We start from the raw sequence: 25,541 nt of genomic DNA, 5'->3' as shown, positions 1-25,541 counted from the left end.
GTAAGTGTTGGCACTGATTCTCCACAATCTCTAGTGATGCCCCAGCCATCCATGGCCAGGAGTTCTGGAGAGCATTACTGGCTTCACTAGCTTTCTCTGGGTGGGTGGGATGGTCCTCCCTCTCCCCCTCCTCCCCTTTTCTGTTAGTTGACGTAGCAGAACTGGAAATTGGTATACTCCTCTAAGCATGTTCAGCTTTCCAGTGATGTAAGGTAGAGAAGAAGCAATGGCTGGTTCATGCTAGCTTTCCCCTTCTCACCACTGGTAGCATTGCTTAATAGGGGGCCATAACTAATGACGAAATTGGGAGGAAATTGGGGGAAATCAAAAAATCAAAAACTACAGTGTCAGTAGTGACATAGTTGTAATTATGAGCGCTAATTTTAATACTGAATTGATAACGGTGAGTGGTGGTCCACAATCTACCCTCTCGGCCTGTATCTGTGCTAGCATATTGCTACTTATCAGGAAAGAAGCAACTTCACTCTGAAGCGGTAGGCTGATGCAAGTCGGCTGATGTGCTGTGTCACTCAGTTAATGGACTGTAGTATTACCGCTCAGAAATTGAGGCTAGAATCACAGGGATCTAACACAGCCCAATTTTTATAATGAAATTTTTCTTTGGGGTATTTTGGGGTGTTTTTCTGTGCAGATAGCACCCTCGCTCATGCGCTCCCACTCTCGATCCGCTCTCCTCCTTTCTGACGCACATGAAAGCATAACAGATATTAGCCTTATACAGCTTTTAATGATAAGTTCTCCCCCTAATCATGCTGCTAATGCTCTCAGAAGGGGAGGGAATGTTAGCCACAGAGGGCAATATTTAATGAATAATGCATTTTATCACTAATTAAATGTTCCTATGCAAAACAGGAAGTTTAAACCCACTCTGATAACTAAAATGTGATGTTCTGAGATGCTGCCTTTTAGGAGCTGCCCTAAAGCTCAGTGACAAATCTAATGCTAACATGCTGCACACTTTCACACAGATATTTGGATATACTAAAGGTGCCATAGAAATTGCATTGATCAGGTATATCAGTTGTTCATTGATTGTATGAATAAAGTATGTAACTTCAGTTGGGGTAAAAATGCTTAGATATACCACCCTGTTATTTGACCTGTTATTTTACAGTACCGGTGCTGGCTCACAGAACCCCCATATAACAGCATAGTTAATAAAAATACTGTAGTATGCCGAGTCTTACCAGACAGTGTTGCTGTCCTCTCATTGTGTCCTCTCAGCGCGATGTGCTGTTAGCAAGCTGAAGAGATCGTAGAAGGTTAGCTTTTAGCCTTGCCCCCATTTGCTTCCCCCAGTTTGGCTTTCTTAAGTCTCACTGGAAAAAATTAGCAGTGCTTTACTTTCTGATGTGAGTTTAGTTCCAGTTCAGTTTAGCTGAACTTCTGTCTATCTGTCTGTCTGTCTGTCTGTCTGTCTGTCTATCTATCTATCTATCTATCTATCTATCTATCTGTCTGTCTGTCTGTCTGTCTGTCTATCTGTCAATCTATATATCATCTATATGTCTATCTATCTGTCTGCATATATGTCGGTCTGTCTGTCTAGTTATCTGTCTGTCTGCATATTTGTCTGCATATCTGTCTGTCTGTCTATCTGCATATAAGTCTGTCTGTCTAGATGTCTGTCTATCTGTCTGCATATTTGTCTGTCTGTCTATCTATCTATCTATCTATCTATCTATATCTGCATAAATATGTCTGTTTGTCTTTCTATCTATCTATCTGTCTGCATATATTTCTGTCCGTCTGTCTGTCTGCATATTTGTCTGCATATCTGTCTGTCTGTTTGTCTGTCTATCTGTCTATCTATCTGTCTGCATATATTTCTGTCCGTCTGTCTGTCTGCATATTTGTCTGCATATCTGTCTGTCTGTTTGTCTGTCTATCTGTCTATCTATCTGTCTGCATATATTTCTGTCCGTCTGTCTGTCTGCATATTTGTCTGTCTGTCTGTCTGTCTAGCTGTCTATTTATCTGTCTGCATATATTTCTGTCTGTCTGCATATCTGTCTGTCTGTTTGTCTGTCTGTCTAGCTGTCTATCTGTCTGTCTGTCTGTCCGCATGTTTCAGAATTTTTGGAAGGCAAAGCTCAGTCCTATTTCTATTGTCTGACCTTTTATAAAGCCGCAGTTACTCAGTAGATCAGTAGATGACTCCGTTGCTCTCAGTATAATCAATAGTGGCAGCTTTAATACAGTGTGAATGGATGAACGGATGCGATCAGCTTTGCTCTTGCTGCACTACAGTGTGAGAAACTGCCGTTGTGGCTTTATACTTTAAGCCACTGTGTTTACAAACCTGCAAATCTTAATTAGATAAACTCTGGACAGAACATGTGGAATGTGAGTCAGGCAGGTTCTATAGGTGTTGCGGTTATTAGAAGAAGCTCGACTGTAGGGGCGACTTGGCATTATTTTCATATCTATCCACGTCATCCTCCTCTCAAATGGCACGACTCACGGCGCTTGCGGGGTTCAGGCGTTCTCATCAAGATTTTTCTCTCTCTTTTCTCTTTTCACCCTCCCAACCGGCCCTCGTTCGCCCTCCTCCACCCTCGTCCCTCCATCTCTCCCTTGCTTTCGGCAGTGCAACAGTGCCATCTAGCAGATGAGAGATCCATCCATCGGCTCCATTCTCTCACTCTCTCTCTCTCTGTCCCCTGGCTCCGCTTCCATAGAAGGGCCGAAGGGAAGCACAATTCGGCGGTCACAGTGATGGGTTTAAGCCTTCCCCATCAGGAGCTGGGGAATACAGAGAAAGAGAGGGAGAGAGAAAAGAGGGAGAAGATGAGGCTGGACGGATGAAAACAGGCGCTGGAGAGAAGAACACACTTTCATAAAACAGCCAGCCCACTTTCGGAAGCCGCAGCAGGCCCCAGTAGTGTTTTTTTGCATGGCTGCTGTAATGAGGCAGGAGAAATTTGATGCAGAAGATGCTCCCCGAGGAGGTGGAAGAAGTTTTGATGTGAAAGGGAGAGAAAAAGGGAGAGAGAGAGATGTTTTTGGACTGCTGCACTCTTCTAGTGTCGGCAACAGGTGTTCCTCTCTAGACAGAGTGTGCTGTGCTGACTCTGGGGAGAGAGACATCATTTAAAAAAAATACATAAAAAAAGGATTTCACTACCGATCCTCTCCTTAAATCCAAGGGTATCATATTTGACACTTATTTTTGAGTTTTTGAGACCTCTACAACATTGGTGTGATAAATAATAAATTAGCTTAATTCATTATTAAATGTAAATAATAACCATAGTATGTAATAAATTGAATTAATTATCATTAATGACTTAGATAAGACAATAGCTGGGTGGAATCCCGGGTCATGCTGCCTGCCATCATTAGCCGGAGCCCGAGCCCACAATCGGCCTTGCTCCCTCTCTGGGTAGGTAGATGGTTCATCCAGGCTGCTTTGCCATCAGCAGCCAGAGCCTGGAAAAGCACAATCGACCTTGCTCCCTCTCTGGGTGGGTAGATGCCGCTGTCTCTCACTCCCCAAATAACCTGAGTATAATGCTGGCCGGCACGGACTTCTACTAGCTGATGCCTCAGAGCTGGGTACCTGGGTCAGCAGTTCATCTAGTAGTGGTGGCTGGTTCGGTGGCTGGTTCAGTGGCTGGTTCAAGCAGTTCGAGGCAGTGGCTGGTTTCGCATTTGTTGGAAGAGGCAAGTGTCAGTCCTCACCCTCCCAGTGTCGGGAACATTACATAGATAGATTACATGATAGAAGGAGAGCACTAAGAATCTACCCACCCGGAAAGAGAGCACAGCTGATTGTGCTCTCTCAGACTCCGGCTGCTGGTGGCAAATCGGCCTGGAAGAACCATCTTTGTAGAAGACATGTGAGTTCGAAGAACCTTTAAATTGGTGAAGAACTCTTACATCCACGTCTTTACACCTGTCAGAGGTTCTTTACACATATATATCTTTTACAAAAAAGTTTTTTATGGAAGGTGTGCCAGGGACTGGGGATCCCCAGGGGCCATATTGCCAAGCATATAGCCGAGCATATGTCCACAGGGAAAATATAGGGCAAAATTCCATCAATTTCAACCACATCTGGTGCCCCTGAGTTTAGCACCCTACATAGCACCACAAACAAACAAGGAGAACTTGGAGAACAATCTCCAGAAGAAATAAATAGTGAGTCCGGACACTGTTAGGATCTCAGGAGATGCCTGTAGTGTCTAACTGGAAAATTCAGAAAGTATCTCTATGGGGTCCTTGGAGTTACTTCTACACACATGAAGGGTCCGTAGCTTCAAAAAGTCTTAAAGCCCTAAATCACATTTCACTGCATACGTCTTGAAGAGCCATTGTTCTGTTAATGGATTGTGAGAGGAACCAGTATTTGAGAACCTCCCGATAAAGGATAAAGGATCCGTACCAATGAAATATTGTTCCCAGAACCATGCATCCAAAGCTCCAGAGAACAGAGACAGGTCTGCGAGAAGAAAGACAAGGAGCAGCTCTGAATCAGCCACACGGTTTTACTCATCAGAGCGTGATTTCTGAAACAATCAGCCAGACAGTGTGCTGCTCGTATGTGTGTGTATGTGCTCGCGCACCGCCACCGTCTCGGCCGCGTGTAAAAGCAATTGATTCGGAGTGCTAGGTGTGCCAGAAAGGTTTTTAGCCTCGGGGTCAGCCTCATTCTCAATATCCAATTATGTGCCACTGCCTTGTGCTCTGAAAAGGGACATCTCTGCTATTGACCAGCCCTCCCTCCATATCTCCACGCAGCGCCTCACCGTAATTTCATATTTCTTTCCTTCTCGCAGGGAGCCAGGGGCAGGCCCGGGGACAGAGGTTCTAAAGGAGAACGGGTAAGGCCTGGGTTTCCTTTCTCCTCGCTTGTCTGAAAACAACACAGGGTTCTGGTTCTGCACACAAGCCGGTTTGGTGGAAACGGTGGCCGTTACTATGCATAGTAATGCTTCCTCTCACTTAATGGGTCCGTATCCTGGAAACCCAGATGCTCCTTGCTGGTTTTCTGGTTTCTGTACGAATAACTGAGCTACAAAAGCAGCCTGATTTCACTGAAATACGCTGGCTTTAGGAAGGCTCAAAAGCCTGCAAATGTATATACACTCAGGGGTCACGGGTGGCAAACTCATTTGAGGTAACAGGCCGCATTACACACAGTCATAGAGGCCAGAAAGTTTTATTGGAAAACCTACAAGTAGCATGAAGTGGTAAGTTTGCTACTGGAAATGAAGATTCTGATTGATTCTGCCTTTGAGATTGACCTTTTATTGTTCCGCCCCCCACTAAAATACAGATTCTGATTAGTTCTGCCTCTATGATTGACTCTCTATTGTCCTGCCCCCTGAAAAAATACAGATTCTGATTGATTCTGCCTTTGAGATTGGCCTTTTATTGTTCCGCCCCCCACTAAAATACAGATTCTGATTAGTTCTGCCTCTATGATTGACTCTCTATTGTCCTGCCCCCTGAAAAAATACAGATTCTGATTGATTCTGCCTTTGAGATTGGCTCTCTGTTGTCCTGCCCCCAGCTAAAATACAAATTCTGATTGGTTCTGCCTCTATGATTGAGTCTCTGTTGCCCCGTCCCCAGCTAAAAATACAGATTCTGATTGGTTCTGCCTTTGAGATTGACTTTCTATTGTCCCGCCCCCAGCTAAAATACAGATTCTGATTGGTTCTGCCTCTGAGATTGACTCTTTGTTGTCCCACCCCCTGAAAAAATACAAATTCTGATTGATTCTGCCTCTATGATTGACTCTCTATTGTCCTGCCCCCACCTAAAATACAAATTCTGATTGGTTCTGCCTCTATGATTGAGTCTCTGTTGCCCCGTCCCCAGCTAAAAATACAGAATTTAATTGGTTCTGCCTTTGAGATTGACTTTCTATTGTCCCACCCCCAGCTAAAATACAGATTCTGATTGGTTCTGCTTCTGACATTGACTCTTTGTTGTCCCACCCCCTGAAAAAAAACAAATTCTGATTGATTCTGCCTCTATGATTGACTCTCTATTGTCCTGCCCCCAGCTAAAATACAAATTCTGATTGGTTCTGCCTCTATGATTGAGTCTCTGTTGCCCCGTCCCCAGCTAAAAATACAGATTCTGATTGGTTCTGCCTTTGAGATTGACTTTCTATTGTCCCGCCCCCATCTAAAATACAGATTCTGATTGGTTCTGCCTCTGAGATTGACTCTTTGTTGTCCCACCCCCTGAAAAAATACAAATTCTGATTGATTCTGCCTTTGAGATTGACTTTCTACTGTCCCGCCCCAGCTAAAATACAAATTCTGATTGGTTCTGCCTCTGAGGTTGACTCTCTGTTGTCCCGCCCCAGCTAAAAGGGGTCTTGAGGATTGAGGGTGCCAGTGATTTTGTCCAGTCCATTTCTGAAGTTCTGTGAGGAGTGCTATCTGCTGAATAGTGTCTGATGCTTATATGCATATAAGCATTTGTAACTGCAGCAGATGTCTGGGTTCAGTTTCCGAAAGAAAAGGGGCATCAATATTTTTAGCCCTGACTCGAAGACAACGCACTTGTTATTACGTTCTTCGCAGTCTTTAAAAACACTTGCATAAGCCCACATTATACTCGCCTCCCTCTTTCAGCGTTCCAGCTCATGTCCCACCATTGCCTTCTATTCCGAGTCTCAGAATACCAGTAATAGAGCAAACGGTAATTGAATGTGTCGCCATAGAACAGGCTACAAATCCTCGAGGAGTCATGCTGCTACACAATAGCTGCAGTGATTTTCCGAAAAAGCCCACGTGTGTGCCACTGAAGCACGGCAATCAATCAAACAACAGCGCACAATAGCTGTCTAGGTAGTGCTGATGTTTGTGCCTTGCAGGATTTGCATTGAGCTGAAGGTGTGCTGTTTCAGGGTGATCCTGGAATCCCTGGAGAGCGAGGGTTTCAGGGAGAGAGGGGGCGGCCTGGAGAAAGAGGGACCTCCGGACTACAAGGTGCACCTGGAGAGAAAGGAGAACCTGGTCCTCCAGGTCCTTTGGGATCACCTAACTCTGGTAACCCACTGGTATGTACAGTATCTCTGATTAAGAGGTTTTATGATCATCACTATAATAACATTGTGGTGCAGAATCAGCTAGATTTCATGTTTCTTTGTTAAAATTATTGACTTTGATTGGCTTAATGGTGGTGTAATAGTGTAGGGTTGAGGATTTTAGCCCATGGCTTTTAAACTTTGCAAATTACGGTAAAATTTACTGTAAAAAATAATTTAAAAATTAAGCCTGGACCTGAAATGATGAAAAACGAGTTAATATGTATAAGCAGTGTTGCAGCCAATCACCATCAGTTGTTCTGAGGCGGAGCTTATTACAACAAAACAGTTGTAACTCCTACACTATATAGACAAAAGTATTTGGACGCCTGCTCATTTATTGTTTCTTCTGAAATCAAAGGTAATAAACAGAGCTGATCCTGCTTTTGTTGGAGTAACTGTCTCTACTGTCCAGGGAAGAAGGCTTTCCACTAGATTTTAGAGGAGCATTGCTGTGAGGTTTTGATTGCATTCAACTACAAGAGCAGCATTAGTAAGGTCAGGATTCCAGGTCAGAGAACACAGTTCTTCCACTGCTCCACAGCTCAATGCTGGGGGGCTTTATACCCCTCTACTAGCCCACGCCTGACATTAGGCAGCATGGTACCATGGTTTATCGGCTCCAGAGAGTCCTATTCTATTGGCAGTACTCACTGAAAAGAGTAGGTGCACGTATTTGTCACTGTACTATGTACAGCGAAATGTGTCCTCTGCATTTGACCCATCTGTGGTAGTGAACACACACACACACACACACAGAGCATTGGGCAGCCAACTCCAGAGAGAGTGAAGGGACTTGCTCAAGGGCCCTAAAGTGGGTATTGAACCCACAACCCTGTCATCAATAGCCCGGAGCTCTCACCGCTGAGCCACCACTGCCCCTGTACAGTACCTTAGACTAGCTGTGTGTGTGTGCACAGCAATGTGCAACCTAAAGTAGCTGAATGCATTCATTATAAGGCGTGTCCATAAATATTTGGACATATCGTGTATTTGCATGACTGTGTGCTACCAAGGAGGTGCTGTAAGCTGTGTGTGGATGGGTAATGTAATATAAAGCATGCTAACTCGTCTGAATTGGACTGATTGAAGTTGAGGAGCCTGTGCAAACCAATGCTGACACGTCTGGCAATGGCCCCTCACCTCAGATGAAGATACTGTACGAATTACATTAGGTTTCTAATGAAGAATAATAGACTGAAGTACTCCCATCTCGTGTCTGAGTCAATTCAACCTTGAGGTGTATATTGAGTTTAGTACCTAGTTGGTCTGTGAAGTGAATCCCTGGAGGAGGAGCATGCCAGAAAGGAGCCCACACAAAGGTTGATGTTCTAGTGTGAAAATTGCAGGAGCAGGAAGGTCAAGGTTGGAGGTAAAAAAGAAAAAGCTGGACGTCCGAGGGGGCTTAAAGTAAGTGGGGAAGGAAAATAAGGGTCATTAATATCCTGAAGTCTGAAGCCGATCAGATCTCTTGGTTCTAGTCATTGGGAATACATCACATTATTAGTGCAGGGTTAAGTTATGCAGTGGTACGACATGGTTGATAACATTATTACCTGCCAATGAGCGATGCTACACCATGTGGGAGACTGGGGTTCGATTCCAGGTCTGGGTGGCTATGCTGTGCTACACCAGTAAGAGTCCTTGGGCAAGACTCCTAACTCTACATTGGCCCACTTCTGTAATACGAGTACCCTTGTAAGTCACTTTGGATAAGTGTGTCAGCTGAATGCCATCAATGTAAATGGAAGTCAATGGTCTGCTAGACTGAGACAGCCCACTACTACACTATTTGCAGTCCATTACAATCCATTATTACAGTAATACCTCACTAAAACCTGGCTTTTGATTGGCGAGTGGACGTAGGAACCTGGTCAGTGTTGAGTCAGTGCAGTCAGGTCAGGGTTGAGATGAAAAAGAATATGTGGTGATCAGTTTCAATATGAAATGTGGTAGAAGGAGTAAGAGGATTAGAGGAGGAGTAGATTAGTAGTAAGATTTAGGAGGATGAGTAATTTATGAAGTGTAGTAGTTGCAATAGTCAGCAGTAGGAGGTGGAGGAGTTACAGTAGTATTAGTAGTAGTAGTAGTATAACTCCTTCTCCTCATACTGCTTACTACTTCTATTTTTTTAACTCTGCCTTCTTTTACTACTACTATGACTATTTTTACTCCTTCTCCTCCTGCTTTTACTGCAACTACTACTACTTTACTCTTCCTCCTGCTGCTACTACTTTACTCATCCTAATACTGCTCTTACTACTACTACTACTTTACTCCTATTGCTGCTACTACCTTATTCCTCCTCCCACTGCTCTTATTATTACTACTACTACTACTGTACTCCTCCTACTACTGCTCTTACTACTACTGCTACTACTACTGTACTCCTCCTAATACTGCTCTTACTACTACTGCTACTACTACTGTACTCCTAAAACTGCTCTTACTACTACTACTGCTTTACTCCTCCTAAAACTGCTCTTACTATTACTACTACTACTACTTTACTCCTCCTAATACTGCTCTTACTATTACTACTACTACTTTACTCCTCCTAAAACTGCTCTTACTATTACTACTACTACTACTGTACTCCTCCTAATACTGCTCTTACTATTGCTACTACTACTTTACTCCTCCTAATACTGCTCTTACTATTACTACTACTACTACTTTACTCCTCCTACTACTGCTCTTACTACTACTGCTACTACTACTTTACTCCTCCTACTACTGCTCTTACTATTACTACTACTATACTCCTCCTAATACTGCTCTTACTACTACTGCTACTACTACTGTACTCCTCCTAATACTGCTCTTACTACTACTACTACTTTACTCCTCCTAATACTGCTCTTACTATTACTACTACTACTATTTTTCTCCTCCTACTACTGCTCTTATTACTACTACTACTACTACTACTTTACTCCTCCTACTACTGCTCTTACTACTACTGCTACTACTACTGTACTCCTCCTACTGCTCTTACTACTACTGCTACTACAACTTTACTCCTCCTACTACTGCTCTTACTACTACTGCTACTACTACTGTACTCCTCCTAATACTGCTCTTACTACTACTGCTACTACTACTTTACTCCTCCTAATACTGCTCTTACTACTACTGCTACTACTACTTTACTCCTCCTAATACTGCTCTTACTACTACTGCTACTACTACTGTACTCCTCCTCCTACTGCTCTTACTACTACTGCTACTACTACTGTACTCCTCCTCCTACTGCTCTTACTACTACTGCTACTACTACTGTACTCCTCTTCCTACAGCTCTTACTACTACTGCTACTACTGCTTTACTCCTCCTCCTACTGCTCTTACTACTACTGCTACTACTACTGTACTCCTCCTCCTACTGCTCTTACTACTACTGCTACTACTACTTTACTCCTCCTACTACTGCTCTTACTACTACTGCTACTACTACTTTACTCCTCCTACTACTGCTCTTACTATTACTACTACTACTTTACTCCTCCTAATACTGCTCTTACTACTACTGCTACTACTACTGTACTCCTCCTAATACTGCTCTTACTACTACTACTACTTTACTCCTCCTAATACTGCTCTTACTATTACTACTACTACTATTTTTCTCCTCCTACAACTGCTCTTATTACTACTACTACTACTACTACTTTACTCCTCCTACTACTGCTCTTACTACTACTGCTACTACTACTGTACTCCTCCTACTGCTCTTACTACTACTGCTACTACAACTTTACTCCTCCTACTACTGCTCTTACTACTACTGCTACTACTACTGTACTCCTCCTAATACTGCTCTTACTACTACTGCTACTACTACTTTACTCCTCCTAATACTGCTCTTACTACTACTGCTACTACTACTTTACTCCTCCTAATACTGCTCTTACTACTACTGCTACTACTTTACTCCTCCTCCTACTGCTCTTACTACTACTGCTACTACTACTGTACTCCTCCTCCTACTGCTCTTACTACTACTGCTACTACTACTGTACTCCTCCTCCTACTGCTCTTACTACTACTGCTACTACTACTGTACTCCTCTTCCTACAGCTCTTACTACTACTGCTACTACTGCTTTACTCCTCCTCCTACTGCTCTTACTACTACTGCTACTACTACTGTACTCCTCCTCCTACTGCTCTTACTACTACTGCTACTACTACTGTACTCCTCCTCCTACTGCTCTTACTACTACTGCTACTACTACTGTACTCCTCCTACTACTGCTCTTACTACTACTGCTACTACTGCTACTACTACTGTACTCCTCCTCCTACTGCTCTTACTACTACTGCTACTACTACTGTACTCCTCCTACTACTGCTCTTACTACTACTGCTACTACTACTTTACTCCTCCTAATACTGCTCTTACTACTACTGCTACTACTGCTTTACTCATCCTAACACTGCTCTTACTACTACTGCTACTACAACTTTACTCCTCCTACTACTGCTCTTACTACTACTGCTACTACAACTTTACTCCTCCTACTTCTGCTTTTACTACTACTGCTACTACTGCTTTACTCCTCCTAATACTGCTCTTACTACTACTGCTACTACTACTTTACTCCTCCTACTACTGCTCTTACTACTACTGCTACTACTACTTTACTCCTCCTAATACTGCTCTTACTACTACTGCTACTACTGCTTTACTCATCCTAACACTGCTCTTACTACTACTGCTACTACAACTTTACTCCTCCTACTACTGCTCTTACTACTACTGCTACTACTACTTTACTCCTCCTAATACTGCTCTTACTACTACTGCTACTACTGCTTTACTCATCCTAACACTGCTCTTACTACTACTGCTACTACTACTTTACTCCTCCTCCTACTGCTCTTACTACTACTGCTACTACTACTTTACTCCTCCTAATACTGCTCTTACTACTACTGCTACTACTGCTTTACTCATCCTAACACTGCTCTTACTACTACTGCTACTACAACTTTACTCCTCCTCCTACTGCTCTTACTACTACTGCTACTACTACTTTACTCCTCCTAATATTGCTCTTACTACTACTGCTACTACTACTTTACTCCTCCTCCTACTGCTCTTACTACTACTGCCACTACTGCTTTACTCCTCCTACTACTGCTCTTACTACTACTGCTACTACTACTTTACTCCTCCTCCTACTGCTCTTACTACTACTGCTACTACTACTTTACTCCTCCTAATACTGCTCTTACTACTACTGCTACTACTGCTTTACTCATCCTAACACTGCTCTTACTACTACTGCTACTACAACTTTACTCCTCCTACTACTGCTCTTACTACTACTGCTACTACAACTTTACTCCTCCTACTACTGCTCTTACTACTGCTGCTACTACTGCTTTACTCTTCCTACTACTGCTCTTACTACTACTGCTACTACTACTGTACTCCTAATACTGCTCTTACTACTACTGCTACTACTACTGTACTCCTCCTAATACTGCTCCTACTACTACTGCTACTACTACTTTACTCCTCCTAATACTGCTCTTACTACTACTGCTACTACTGCTTTACTCCTCCTAATACTGCTCTTACTACTACTGCTACTACTACTGTACTCCTCCTAATACTGCTCTTACTACTACTGCTACTACTACTGTACTCCTCCTCCTACTGCTCTTACTACTACTGCTACTACTACTGTACTCCTCCTCCTACTGCTCTTACTACTACTGCTACTACTACTTTACTCCTCCTACTACTGCTCTTACTACTACTGCTACTACTACTTTACTCCTCCTCTGAGTATCAGCAGTAGTTCTAGAGTTAGTAGTAGTAAGAGCAGGTAAGAGTAATAACAGTAGTAATAGAAGCTGTAGTAGTAATAGTAGTAGGAGTAATAGTAGTAGTAGTAGAATCAGTAGTAGTGCTAGAGGTAGAAGGAGTAAAGGTAAAGGTAAAGGTAAAGGTGCACGTATTTGTCACTGTACAGCGAAATGTGTCCTCCGCATTTAACCCATCTGGTAGTGAACACACACTCACACACACACACATGTGTTAGGGGCAGTGAGTACAGACACACACCCAGAGCGGTGGGCAGCCAACTCCAGCGCCCGGGGAGCAGAGAGGGTAAAGGGCCTTGCTCAAGGGCCCAACAGTGGCAGCTTGCCGAGCCCGGGAATCGAACCCACAACCCTGTTAGTAGTGGTAATAAGAGCAGTACTACTGCTCTAGTAGTAGTAGTAGTAGCAGTACAACTAGTAAGAGCAGTAGTAGTAGCAGTTGTACTAGGTGGAGCAGTTCTGCAGAACCTGAAGCGTGATGCTGCTGCTCACAAGTCCAGCTATAGGTCGACAGCTCGGCTGGTTTCAGTGTGACATCACTCTGTACAGATCCCTGTCCCTCAGCTAAGTACGAGAGGCTCCCCCGCTGCTTCTGTTGGGCCATGTGCAGCATACCCATGAACTTTCCAGAAGAAATAATTGGTATCTCGACAGAACACACACTTCACACAGCCGTTACCTCAGAGGGATGGTGTGTAATTACTGGAGACTGCCGTCTCTCTCTCTCTGGTTTAAAGAGCGAGCTGGGTTTTTGTGTTGTTTGTTAGCCGCAGACCGCAGCTCTGAAGCCTCCGTAAGTCTCCTGCTGCGCTGTATCTGTCAAACACCTCCCACTTCCAATCAAGCAGGCTTGCAGCAGGGTCGCGCAGGAGGGAGGACTGTGTGTGTGTGTGTGTGTGTTGCAGTAGGGGGTGCGTAGTGGCGCTTGCTACTCCTCAGAAAGCCGTCAACCACCTCCATGTTCACGTTCATGGAGAACTATTAGCAGGGATGGGTAGTTTGTTAGGAAGGTAAGTCAGTCACAAACATGCAGCCCTTCATAGCCACAGGCAAGTTTACTGTACTTTACACCTCAGCAGTAACTGTAGAATGCTGCTAGGGCTGCTAGGGCTGATATGGATAATATCACTAATCAAGAAACGAATCAAGTCATTTATTTCATTCATTATTTCAATGATTAATCAAGAAATCAGAGTTTTAAAAAGACCAAAATTAAAAGAGCCAGGATGTCCTTTAACAAGCCTATTTACCACCCTGTTATTTTGCCTCAGGATGAAGCATAAGGGTTATTATACTGCTCTGCTCTGATTGGCTGGTTTACCGCACCAGTGCTCACAGCACTCCCATATTACAGCATATTTTTAACGCTGTAATAAAAACACTGTAATTATTCCTGAGTCTTACCGGACAGCTGCTGTCCTCTGGTTGTGTCCTCTCTGCGCAATGTGCTGTTAACAAGCTGAAGAGATTGTAGCCGGTTAGCTTTTAGCCTTGCCCCACTCGCTTTCCCTTGGATTGTCCTTCTCGAGTCTCGCCAGTAAAACAATCGGCAGTGCTTAACTTTCGGATGTGAGTTTAGCTCCAGTTTGGTTCAGCTGAGGGAGGTCAGTTGGTGTTCGAGGTAGTGGACGATGGAGAGGGTAGAAAGGTAGAAAGTGTCTGAGGGCTTGAGGTTCAGGGTTCGACTCTTCTGTATACTGAACTATCATTATTCAGCTTTACCAAGATAAACAAAGTTTTACCTTTTAGAGCCTCTTTAACTACTTTTTGCTAGACTATTGGTGTGTTCAGTTCTGGAGTGGATTAATCAAGTTGAAAATGAAATCAAACCCAATAATATAACATAATAAAATCTCCCTGAACATTTAATAAAACAAATTCTACTGTCATAAAATATTATAGATAATGAACCTGAAAATATTATTATTAATAATAATAATACTGTAATATAATATTAATATTAATATTAATAATGAATATACAAATATAGTAGACCAAATACTGTCATAAAGTATTATAAATAATTAACCTGAACATATAGAAACCAAATACTGTAATATAATAATATCAATAATAAATATAAAATACTATAAAACCTAATACTGTAATAAAATATTATAAATAATTAATATAAACATATTATAAAACCCAATATTGTTATAAAATATTATAAATAATGAACCTGAAAATATGATAAAACCCAGTTCTGTAATAAAATATTATAAAGAATTAATATGAAATATACCAAACCAAATATGGTCATAAAATATATTAAATAATTAACCTGAAAATATAATAAAACCCAGTACTGTAATATAGTATCATCAATAATGAATATATAAATGTTATAAAACCTAATGCTGTAATACAATTTTAGAAATAATTAATATAAAAATATTATAAAACCTAATATTGTAATAAAATATTATAAATAATTAATATAAAATATAATAAAAACCCAATACTCTAATACAATAATATATATAATTAACCTACAAATATAAAAAAAACTGTAATTAAATATTTTAAATAATGAAGCTAAATAATTATAATAAAATGCAATGATGGCATAAAGTATTACAGAAAATCAAAAAGCTCAAAAAATGTAATAAAACCCAATAATCTAAATAAGTATTACATTGTTGGTAAAATTCTATTACATTAACGTTCAAGACCCTTTATTACAATATCAGCTCACATTATTACGTTATCAGATTGCATTACATTTTGACCACGTATTACATTTGTGGATATTATTACACTATTAAGTAATAATAATAATGCAGCGTGTGCACGTAGCCTTCATACAGCAGAGGGGGTTGTTTTTCTCTGGGGTTTTCTTCTGCATTTTTTTTTAGCCTTGTTTTGTTTATAAGCCCAATTTTCCTCCAAATGCGTGTTCCTACAGATGATCAGCATGCTATGCGAGATGGCATTCAAACGGCTGATTACAATGCTGTTACATGCCATTCACTCCTTTATCTCTGAAGGCACTGCCATTCCCCAGTATGAATAAAACATGCATTATCACCATTTCATAATTGCTTTTTCTTAATCTCTAGCACATGTTGCACTGATGTTTGTGTACCCGGTGTTGTTTTGTCTGCAGAGCGATCCCGCCACCGTGGAGGAAATTAAAATGTTCATCCGAAATGAAGTATTACGCATCTTTGAAGGTACATCTGCCGCCACCGAGACGTCCTTCTAGGGCTGTTTCCTCTGGTGGCTGATTAGTTTTGACTTTCATTGCTCTTTCTCAGCATGTGTGTGTGTAGGGCGCTCAGTGAGAGATTTGTCAACATTAGTTTAATAGAAAATTAAGTCAGGCCCTCAGGGCTTTAAATGATATTAGAAAAAAATAAAAAGTGTGTATGACTCCTACACTTATTTTAATACCAGTACAGCTTTCTACATTTATTAGGAATATTGTGGAATCCTTAGTGTCACTTGCTAACGTCACTCATTCATCTTTCACAGAGAGGCTGTCAAGTTACGCCATGCTGCAGAAGACACCAGCAGCTATACTGGCCGCACATGGTCGGCAGGGTCCCCCAGGACCGCCTGGTAACGATGGCTCCCCAGGTCCCCCTGGAGAGCCAGGACCTCCAGGCCCTCAAGGTAGGAGCCAAAGACTATCAGACTGAAGCTGTATGTGAAGCTGTTGCCTTCCCTGGCACTGGACTCAGCTTTAGAAAGGCTGAGATCATATCTACTGCCCTGGCGTTCCACAAGGGTGGGTGTTGGGCCCCTTTTGGATTTCCAGTTTTCTGTGATTTCCTTGCCAAGGAAAGCTGCTTTTGTACATGTGTGGGAGAGAGCTTGAGAGTTGTGTTGAGTTGAGTGTTTCTGTATTACGTCGGGTAGACACAAGACCTACTCTGCTGGAGGTAGAACGAAGGTTCTAGCTAAAGTGTCCGACCGCGGAAAGAAGAAGAAGAAGAAGAAGAAGTGATCCAATCTTCAGCGCTTGGCTGTGCTTGAGTACCTCGGGCAGAGAGCAGGAGATGTAGTAGCTAAAACACAGTTTTCTCACTGGGGTCGAAGGACATTTGTCAGAGGGCGTTTATCGGAATGTGCCGGAGCGGTGTTGTAAAGCATTCGCAGGTATTTCACTCTCACTACCTACATTTATCAGAGCAGTGTAAAGGCCAGAGAGTGGCGAGGTGGGTAGAGTGGGTGGCAGAGAGTGGTTAAAGGGAACATATGAGGACAAATGACGAATTGGCTGAGAATAAGAGAAGGTGCTATCAGCATGGACACAGAAAACATGAGGTAAAGTAGACTAGCCCAGCAATATCTCACTCTGGAACAAAAGCCTGTGAGACGGAAAGAAAGCAGCGGAGAAATGAGGGTGGTGGTCGTTCATCAAATCTGGCCGAGTGTCTCGACTGCTCGCTTCCCCAACCCTTTTCATCAAGAATGATTTGCTGCTTTGGTTTGTCCCTTCTTTCTGAATTACTGAGGACCTGTCCAGCATTAGCAAGCAGAAACGTCCCCGTGCAAACTCCTCAGACCTTTACAGGCTGCCAGTCAGTGGTGCAGACCTCTATGTCTTTCATTTGGGTCTTGACTGCAAAAGCTTCTACCTCATATTTTACTCTGAAAAATAAAAAAGTGCCAAATGAGATTGTTTGAAGAAGTACCAGAGAAGAACCAGATGGTTCCCTAAAGACCCCTTTTTTACGCAGTGGTCCCCAACCCTGGTCCAGGAGGAATCTCACATTTTAGTGTTCTAGCTAATCAGCTTATTGACAAGCTCTTGTTGATTTGAAGGTGGGACCTGGCGGGGGGTACCTTTACCTTTACCTTTACCTTAAGGTCTGGGATTGAGAACCACTGCTTTAGGGAACCAAATGTGGTGCTTTATATTGGCACTTTTATTTGTAAGGGTGTTTGTTAGTGATATATAGACTATATATTTATTTACACTCCTTTAAAAAAAAAGGTGCTACAAGAAGTTCTTTGAGTGATGCCACAGGAGAACCACGGCCTCCATAAAGAGCCATTACTCGTTTATCGAATTGTACCCTATTTCTCATACCAATGCTCCCGACACTGAGAGGGTAAGGACTTAACACCGAACTCCCACAGAAGGAGCATCGCTGGGCAGCCAATACACGCTCGGAGGAAAGCACCGGTTCCCCAGCTGCACCACACCAGCTTATAGATGCCTGTGCCAGTCAGCATCACGTTTAGAGTGAAGGAAGGGCCAGAGCGCCATCTATCCACCCGGAGAGAGCACAGCCAATTGTGCTTACTTGGACTCCGGCTGCTGATGGCAAAGCGGAATGGCTTGGGATTCGAACTTGTGACCCCCCGGGCCATAGTGTCAGAGCCTCTAAGAAGACCCAGAACCTTCTAGAAGTTTTAAAGAGGTTGATGTGAAGGTTCTTCACCAAGAGAAGAATCCAAAATTGTTCTTCTATGCCATCACTTAAAGAACGCTTTGTAGCACCTTTATTTTTAAGACCGCCTGAACGCGGACTGGCCTGACTGGTTGCGTTTTTGTTAAGCTTGGTGCTGCTAGTGTTGATTACTTCATGAATTTCCTATTGCGCTGGATATACCGCACTGGATAAGCCGCGTAGCTGAACTGTGGAGGAATAAATAGAGAGAAACAAACGGAGAATAGTGTAGCTAGAAAAGTTTGGTCTCTTGGTAAATCAGTAATTTAAAACTTTTTAATTTGAGTGTTGTTGACTCGTAACTTTGGGGAGTGTAATATTTCCTCATTATTTCTCGTTACCCTTCACTGGGTTTGGTCCTCCCTTGGAATATCCAATTTGGCCTTTAATGTGGAATGTGCCCAAATTAGTAGTTTATAGAGAAAAATATCCCTGCCATAGCCTCTCTTTCTCACAGCGGAAATGCCCGCATTTCACCTGGGGTCCGTGTTCAAGTGAGTCCACTCATAGGAAGAGCTCTGGCCGCTCCCGCCGTCCTGTAAAGGTGCCGTCAAGTAAATATTGCTTTTCAGTCAAATTCTGCACAACTATGATTCTCAACAAACTGTCTGCTGTGGATTTCGTGTCTGCTGACTGCTTACTGAGCGCACCATTTGATTTCTTGTGGCCTTTTTGTTTATATTATTAATGATTATGAATTTCTTGTATTTCCTTTGTTTTTCGTTTCGTAGAGTAAACAGCTTCGGTATATGACGATATATATATATATATTCAGCATGTATTTTATTTACATTAATGTAACATGATTAAACCGACTCTATGCTCATGTATATTTTGATGATAATGTATTATATGTTTTGTCACTCTTTCAGGGACTCTTTTACTACTTTTAATACTCTGTGACCTTCTTCCAACGTTGCTTTATTAAACTATATCACATGTATGATCTTAAATCATATCCAAATGGATAACTTCTGCTTTTTCTTTCTTCCACACCCCCACCCACCCTTGATTATATTTGTTGTTCCTATTCGAGTGTTACCTGTAGCGTTTCAAATAATGAGATTTCATGAGAGGCGATGTACCAGCCTTTGTTTTTGTCATGCTTCAGTTTAGCTGCTATCAACAAACAACCATATGTGAAGAAATTCACAGGGTAATTTGCTCAAGCTATAAACGGCTGTATGCTAATGTGGTAATGTGATGGATACATGGTTTTATTTTCCTCCCGTTCCTACAGAGAAGCTACAGTCTTTGATACATCTGAAACAATAGGCAGTGGTGGTTAGAGCCCTGGGTTTTTGAACACACGGTTGTTGGCTCAATACCCAAATCTAAGCTAATGTACCACTGTTTGGCCCTGTTGGGTCCGACCTCTCTGCTCCGGGGGTGCCGTAGCATGGCTGACCCTGTGCTCTGACCCTGGTTTTCCAAGCTGGGAGATGCAAAGAGAGCAATTCGGTAGTGCTGTTCAGGTATAATGACTTAATATGAAATACAGGGCCCTTTGCCCTAATACAGCCAGTTGACCTCATATTTAACTGAGAGATTATATATATATATATATATATATATATATATATATATATATATACACAGTTGTGTGCAAAGGTTTCAGGCACCTATGTATAACACTAATAATAACACTCATACAGAAAGTGGTGGTGGTTCTCCTTCATCACTGTGTTCATCATTAGAACATCTCTCAAAGTTCTCCTCATGGAGTCTAGTATTATTTAGAGTTCTCCTCATATCAACACCTGGTTTGGAGGTAAATCAGGGCTTAATGATGGTAAATCAGGTGAGCTGCTGCTGATGATGATGATGAGCTCTGTTCTTCAGACTAGCTCACCGACAAGATCTCACCTACTTTCTTTCTTCGCAATGAGAAGCTCTTGTTCCTCCTTTTTACTGGATTCATGTTCACCTGCTTTATCAGTTCTGATGGGATCTGGAGCTTCAACTGTAGAAACTCTCGTACTGATGAGAGAGATGACTTAATAATGGGATTAGGTGCCTATAATCTCAGCACAGTACTATGGTACTATGGTATTACTACATTGCCCCCTGCCTCAGCCTGCAGCACTGCAGAGTGTATTGAGACTCGCCAGTGAGTGTATGCGACCTCAGGGAGCCATGATAAGAGGCCAAAGGTACAGTGCTATTCTTCCCCTGGAATGCCATCTCTTTGAATGCGTCTCAGTGTGCACCCGGCACAGGCACGTACTCTGTGTGTTTGAATGTATGTGGCCTTAGAGTAGCACAACTGAGTGATGGAGTGCCGATGGAGTGCCGTTTCTCTCTTGAGGTGGTTATGTGTTCACAGGCCTCTCTCTGAGGAGTTGATCTCTTGTAGTCTGTGGGCTGTAACTCCTCTAGGCCTCCTCTTAGGAGTGCGGTATGCAATAGAAGAGCAGAGTGTCTGCAGAGATGCTTGTAGCTGGAACCAGCAGCACTTGATAGCCATAGACATGGATGGTGGAGACTGCAGTCGTCCGCATGCCGTGACTGACTTTAGCTTGAGATGTTCGGTGAAGAATGGGTCCGAGTCTGCGTTAGTGCGCCTGTGTTAGTCTGCATTTGCATTTTTCCTGTTTGTGTGTGTGTTTGCTGTTGCGTTTGTTCATTTCCATGTGCTCAGCCTTGCTTCTGCAACTGCCTTGTGGTCACCATTCCAACATGGAAATCCACGGTCAGAACATGGGTCAGTCCCTGTTGTACGAGAGGGAATTTGGCAAGCATTGACTTTATATATATATATATATATATATATATATATATATATATATATATATATATATAAATATAAATAATAAAAATGCCTATATAATATGTTAATGGACAAAAGTATTGGGACACCTACGCATTACACCTACAGGTGCTTTTCTGACCTCCCATTCTAAACCCATAGGCTGTATTAATATGGAGCTGGTCCCCCTTTGCTCTAAGCTCTACCAGCAGCAGCAGGTCTGGAGCTCTGCTGCAGTTACTGAGTCAGTTGGAGGCTTTTCTGCACTCTGCTCTGAGCTCAGCACTCGGCCCTGACCCCGCTCTGTAACTTTACGTGGTCTGACAGACACTCGGTGGACACTGAGCTGCTCTCTGTGAGCTGTAAACCTCTAAACTCTTCCACTGTTCAATAATAACACCACTTACAGCTGATGGAGGAAGATCTAGGAGGGAGGAGATTTCACCAGCTGACTGATTGTTGTTGGTGCAGCGGTGTCTCCTATTACATACAGAACCACGCTGGAGTTCAGTGAGCTCTTCAGAACCTCTGCAACCAGACTGCATGGCTAGGAGCTTGAGTTTATACACCTGTGGCAACAAGACTAAATTTAATTCAGTGATTATGAGGAGTGTCCCAATACTTTTGTCCATATATTGTCCATATATAAAACTACTGTTCTCCCATCCCTACAGAACAGTTCATTAGGAGATCATTAGGAGACAATGAAAAGTGGTGGCTTGGAGGTTAGAGCTTTGGGTTATTGGGCCCTTAAGCAAGGTCCTCAACCTTCTGTGCTCTAGGGGTACTATTGCATTGCTGACCCTACCCTCAGACCCCAGATTTGTAAGCTGGGATATGCAAATAGAGCCCTTTTGTACATGTATACTTTGTTTCCAGTTCAGTAGGTACACCTAGGCAAACACTCATTGGCCATTGTATTAGGTACACCTACCATGTATGTCCCCTTTGTTGATTTTTAGGGTCACTACATCCAAAATAACACAAATAGCTCCCGAAAAAGATGCTGAGAATGGTCCACCACCCATATAATATCTGGTCAGTGGGGGTCAGTGCTTTTTTCACAAGGATGCTTTGAGGATCACTGTTTTGTTTTGTTTTGCTTTGTTTTGTTTACTTTTTAAAGACGTTCAGTCAAGCTCCATGCTGTCTGCGTAGCTCACTAGAAGCTATTTATTCAGATGCTATTCCGGCTGTGAGGATGATTTTTAATAGGAACGCTTCACCCAAGGGAATGCTGACTTTGCAAATAATGACTGAAGGCTGGTAGGAGCCACTTAGCATCATGCAAATTGGATCATGCTCACCAGTCCCCATTAGGCTTTATTAATTAGCACAATTAGAATTTATGGGTGAAGTGTTCCTTCGAGAAAGTTAGTTATTACTGATGGGCTTGAATTTTGAGTAGTTTCTGTTGCTTGTAGGGCCTGTTTGACTTCAGGATTAAGGACCCTCCCTTCTTTTAACCCTGCTGAGGTTTGTTTAAATGTGGTGTTCAGTTCCATTCAGTACATACTGAAAACTAACACTATATGTCCAAATAATTGTGGACACCCCATGCACCCATTGCTGGCACAGATGTGCAAATGCACACACACACAGCTTGTGTAGTCCCTGTAGAGAAGAAGTTCTGCCAATAGAAAAGGAACATGAACCAATTGGCACCATGCTGCCTAATGCCAGAGGCATGCCACTTTTGGGATGAGTTGGGGGGTTCATCCAACATCCTGACCTCACTAATGCTGCTCTTGTTGCTGAATGCAATCAAATCCTCACAGCCATGCTCCTCCAACATCTAGTAGAAAGCATTTTCCCTGGACAGTAGAGACAGTCACTCCAACAAAAGCATGATCAGCTCTTTTTAATACCCTTGATTTCAGAAGAAACAGTGAATGTGCAGGTGTCCCAATACTTTTGTCCAAATAGTATATATAATAAATCAGTGCTTAGTGATGGTAAATCAGTTGAGCTGGTCGTGGAATTGAACACATCACAATTTACAGCAGCCAATCAGAAGAAAGGTCATTTACATATATCACTGCAGGTGCAGTAGGTTAATAATTGGTCTTAAAACATGAATTATGACATTTTTGGGGAGCATAAAAAATCAGATTTAGACCCTTTGAAGAAAAAATGGTGGCATCAATCATTGTATATACATTAATACTGTCAGAAATTAGACTGATAACAAATGATGCTCAATATGATATGATATGATGGTCAATATTCATATAAACCAGCCCCTTACAAATGCATTATCAGCAGATCACCTACTGTATCAGCTGTGCCCTAATTCTAATCTACAGCTCTCCCAGCCAGCTCCACTGTTTAGACTGTGTGTGTAAGAGAGAAGCCTTCGCTGTATTTGCCTGGTAAATCTGGGTGTTCTGTGTCTGTGTGCAGGTTATCGAGGACAGAAAGGGGAGAGGGGTCAGCTAGGGTTGGGGATTCCAGGAACGCCAGGCTCTGCAGGCCCACCAGGTATGAACCCCAAATCTGCAAAGAGCAGGTTCCAGCAGCGCCTCAGTGTCATGCATTCGTGACCTCATTTCGTCTGTGAGCCACTATGTCACGCCAGTGGCAGTTCGCGCACTGACTATATCTAAGCTTAATTTCATTAATGAGGAAATGGTGTCATTTGAGGCACCCGAGTGATTGGGCATATGCAAAACGTGTGTGTTGCATACGTCAACAACTTGGCAAAATGCTAAGGCTATTTTTGGAGAGCAGGGGGAAAAATCTGTGATAAGTTCATGATACTATATGTCCAAATGTTTTTGGACACCCCCTTATAGTGAATGCATTCAGCTAGTCCCTGTAGAGTAGAAAGTATTGTCTCTGGATAAGCATGAATAGTAATGCCAGGCGTGAGCTGTGGAACCGTGTTCCTCATTAACGTGTACCTCATTAACGAAGTGACTGCATTTTTTTTTTTTGTGGTGGAATGCAATCAGATGCTCCCAGCATGCTCACAGCAATGCTCCTCCAAAATCTAGTAGAAATCCCTTGATTTTTGATACCCTTGATTTCAGAAGGAAAAGTGACTGAACAGGTGTCCCAATACTTTTGTCCAAATAGTGAAACCTACTACCTGATATTGGCATCATTTCTCTCCTTACTACCCTCACTTGTGTTTCTTCACAGGTCCTCCAGGAGTAGGCATCCCTGGTGCCCCAGGACCTCCGGGCCCTCAGGGAAGATGCAGCCCAGCAGACTGTTCCCACACACACCCCCGTGCTCACCGGGGGGCTTAAGAGCCGCACTCTGTCCTTCTTCCGTAGCCTTTGAGCCTAACTCGAGTGTGGATTCGCGAAGAGTGGAAACATACATCCACCCTCCGCAAGCCTCTTACTCACCATCAAACACGGACTGCCGCGGCGGAGAGAGGCCCTCCTGACCACCTCCGAGTTTTGCCAAATCACTAAATCCGCTTTTGCATTTGAAGGAAATGCATACGCTTCGTTATCAGCGCAGCACCGCGGTCCTAACGCTCGATTTATTTATTCACTCTGTTTCTCAGTGCGTGACCAAATGCATTCCCTCTTTACTCATTCACTGGTTCTTCAGGAGTGCAGGATACATAAGCTAGACGAAACGAAAACTCTTATTTACCTCAGCTCTCGTTTGTCCAGCTGAGAGGCTGTGTTGTGATGGAGCTATGCAATCTTACAAAGAGCATGAATATAGTAATGAATATAGGAGCACTGTGTAAATACGTGTAGTGTAAAGAGTATGAAGGATGTTTAGATTTTTTAAGGTGTAGTTTATAGGAACTGCAGGACAGGTACTTTGCATGGGGAAGGGAGGTGTGGAATCCTCACCCTGATGATTGAGAATGTACTAACACTGTTCATTTCATTTGCAGTCAGTATGATTAGGAAGGATCCGTCTTGTTAAAGCCGACTGCACGTTCAGGTTTCGTGATTCTTTACGTTTTATTTTCTTCACTTTCACAACTGCGGGACCTGAGATTAGCAGAGGCAAGTTGCATATAGAATTCAGAGGAAATATATACATATATATATATAATGTAGAATAGACACTCTTGGCACGGATGACACTAGTAGCGAGACGCCGTGGCTGGACTGTATAAAATGAGGGAAGGTGTTCGTTCATTATAGAGGTTAATTGTACCACTCGCTGGAGTCAGCAGTCCTCCTCTGGCATCAATGGCTTATGGGGCACCACTGCTATGCCATTGGGAAGCTCTAGAGCAGCTCTAGAGCATCCCACGAAGTTAGCAGGTTCAATTTCCAAGATGCTACCACCCTTCGCCAGTTGCCACATTCATATCAGAATATTATGACCACGCCTAGTTTGGAGGGAACTCGGCCTGGAACAGGGTTTGCTGCATAAGCGGACACACCAGTCAGTTGTAGAAAAACCATCGCCATTGGCAAAGGACAAGATTTGACTGATGACAAAATGATAATAATAATAATAATAATAATAATAGGATACTTGGCAAAGGGTGGTAGC

The 25,541-nt window shown here is 42.7% G+C and overlaps 1 protein-coding gene across 1 annotated transcript in view; it reads left to right on the top strand.

The window, feature by feature from the left end:
* The window catches only part of LOC140546682 (uncharacterized), a 207,428-nt gene extending 182,537 nt beyond the window's left edge, over positions 1–24,891 (top strand). The window contains exons 48-53 of the mRNA XM_072670065.1: positions 4,803–4,847; positions 6,893–7,045; positions 16,018–16,084; positions 16,386–16,526; positions 23,466–23,543; positions 24,207–24,891. Coding sequence (XP_072526166.1) covers positions 4,803–4,847; positions 6,893–7,045; positions 16,018–16,084; positions 16,386–16,526; positions 23,466–23,543; positions 24,207–24,316 — 594 coding nt within the window. The 3' untranslated portion in view covers positions 24,317–24,891. The remainder of the gene's footprint in view (positions 1–4,802; positions 4,848–6,892; positions 7,046–16,017; positions 16,085–16,385; positions 16,527–23,465; positions 23,544–24,206) is intronic.
* Positions 24,892–25,541: the final 650 nt, after the last annotated feature.

This window comes from Salminus brasiliensis, chromosome 24 (assembly GCF_030463535.1).
Source record: "Salminus brasiliensis chromosome 24, fSalBra1.hap2, whole genome shotgun sequence".
Lineage (NCBI taxonomy): Eukaryota > Metazoa > Chordata > Actinopteri > Characiformes > Bryconidae > Salminus > Salminus brasiliensis.
Note: the sequence above shows the minus strand (reverse complement) of the source record. Positions and strands in the feature narration are given on the sequence as shown.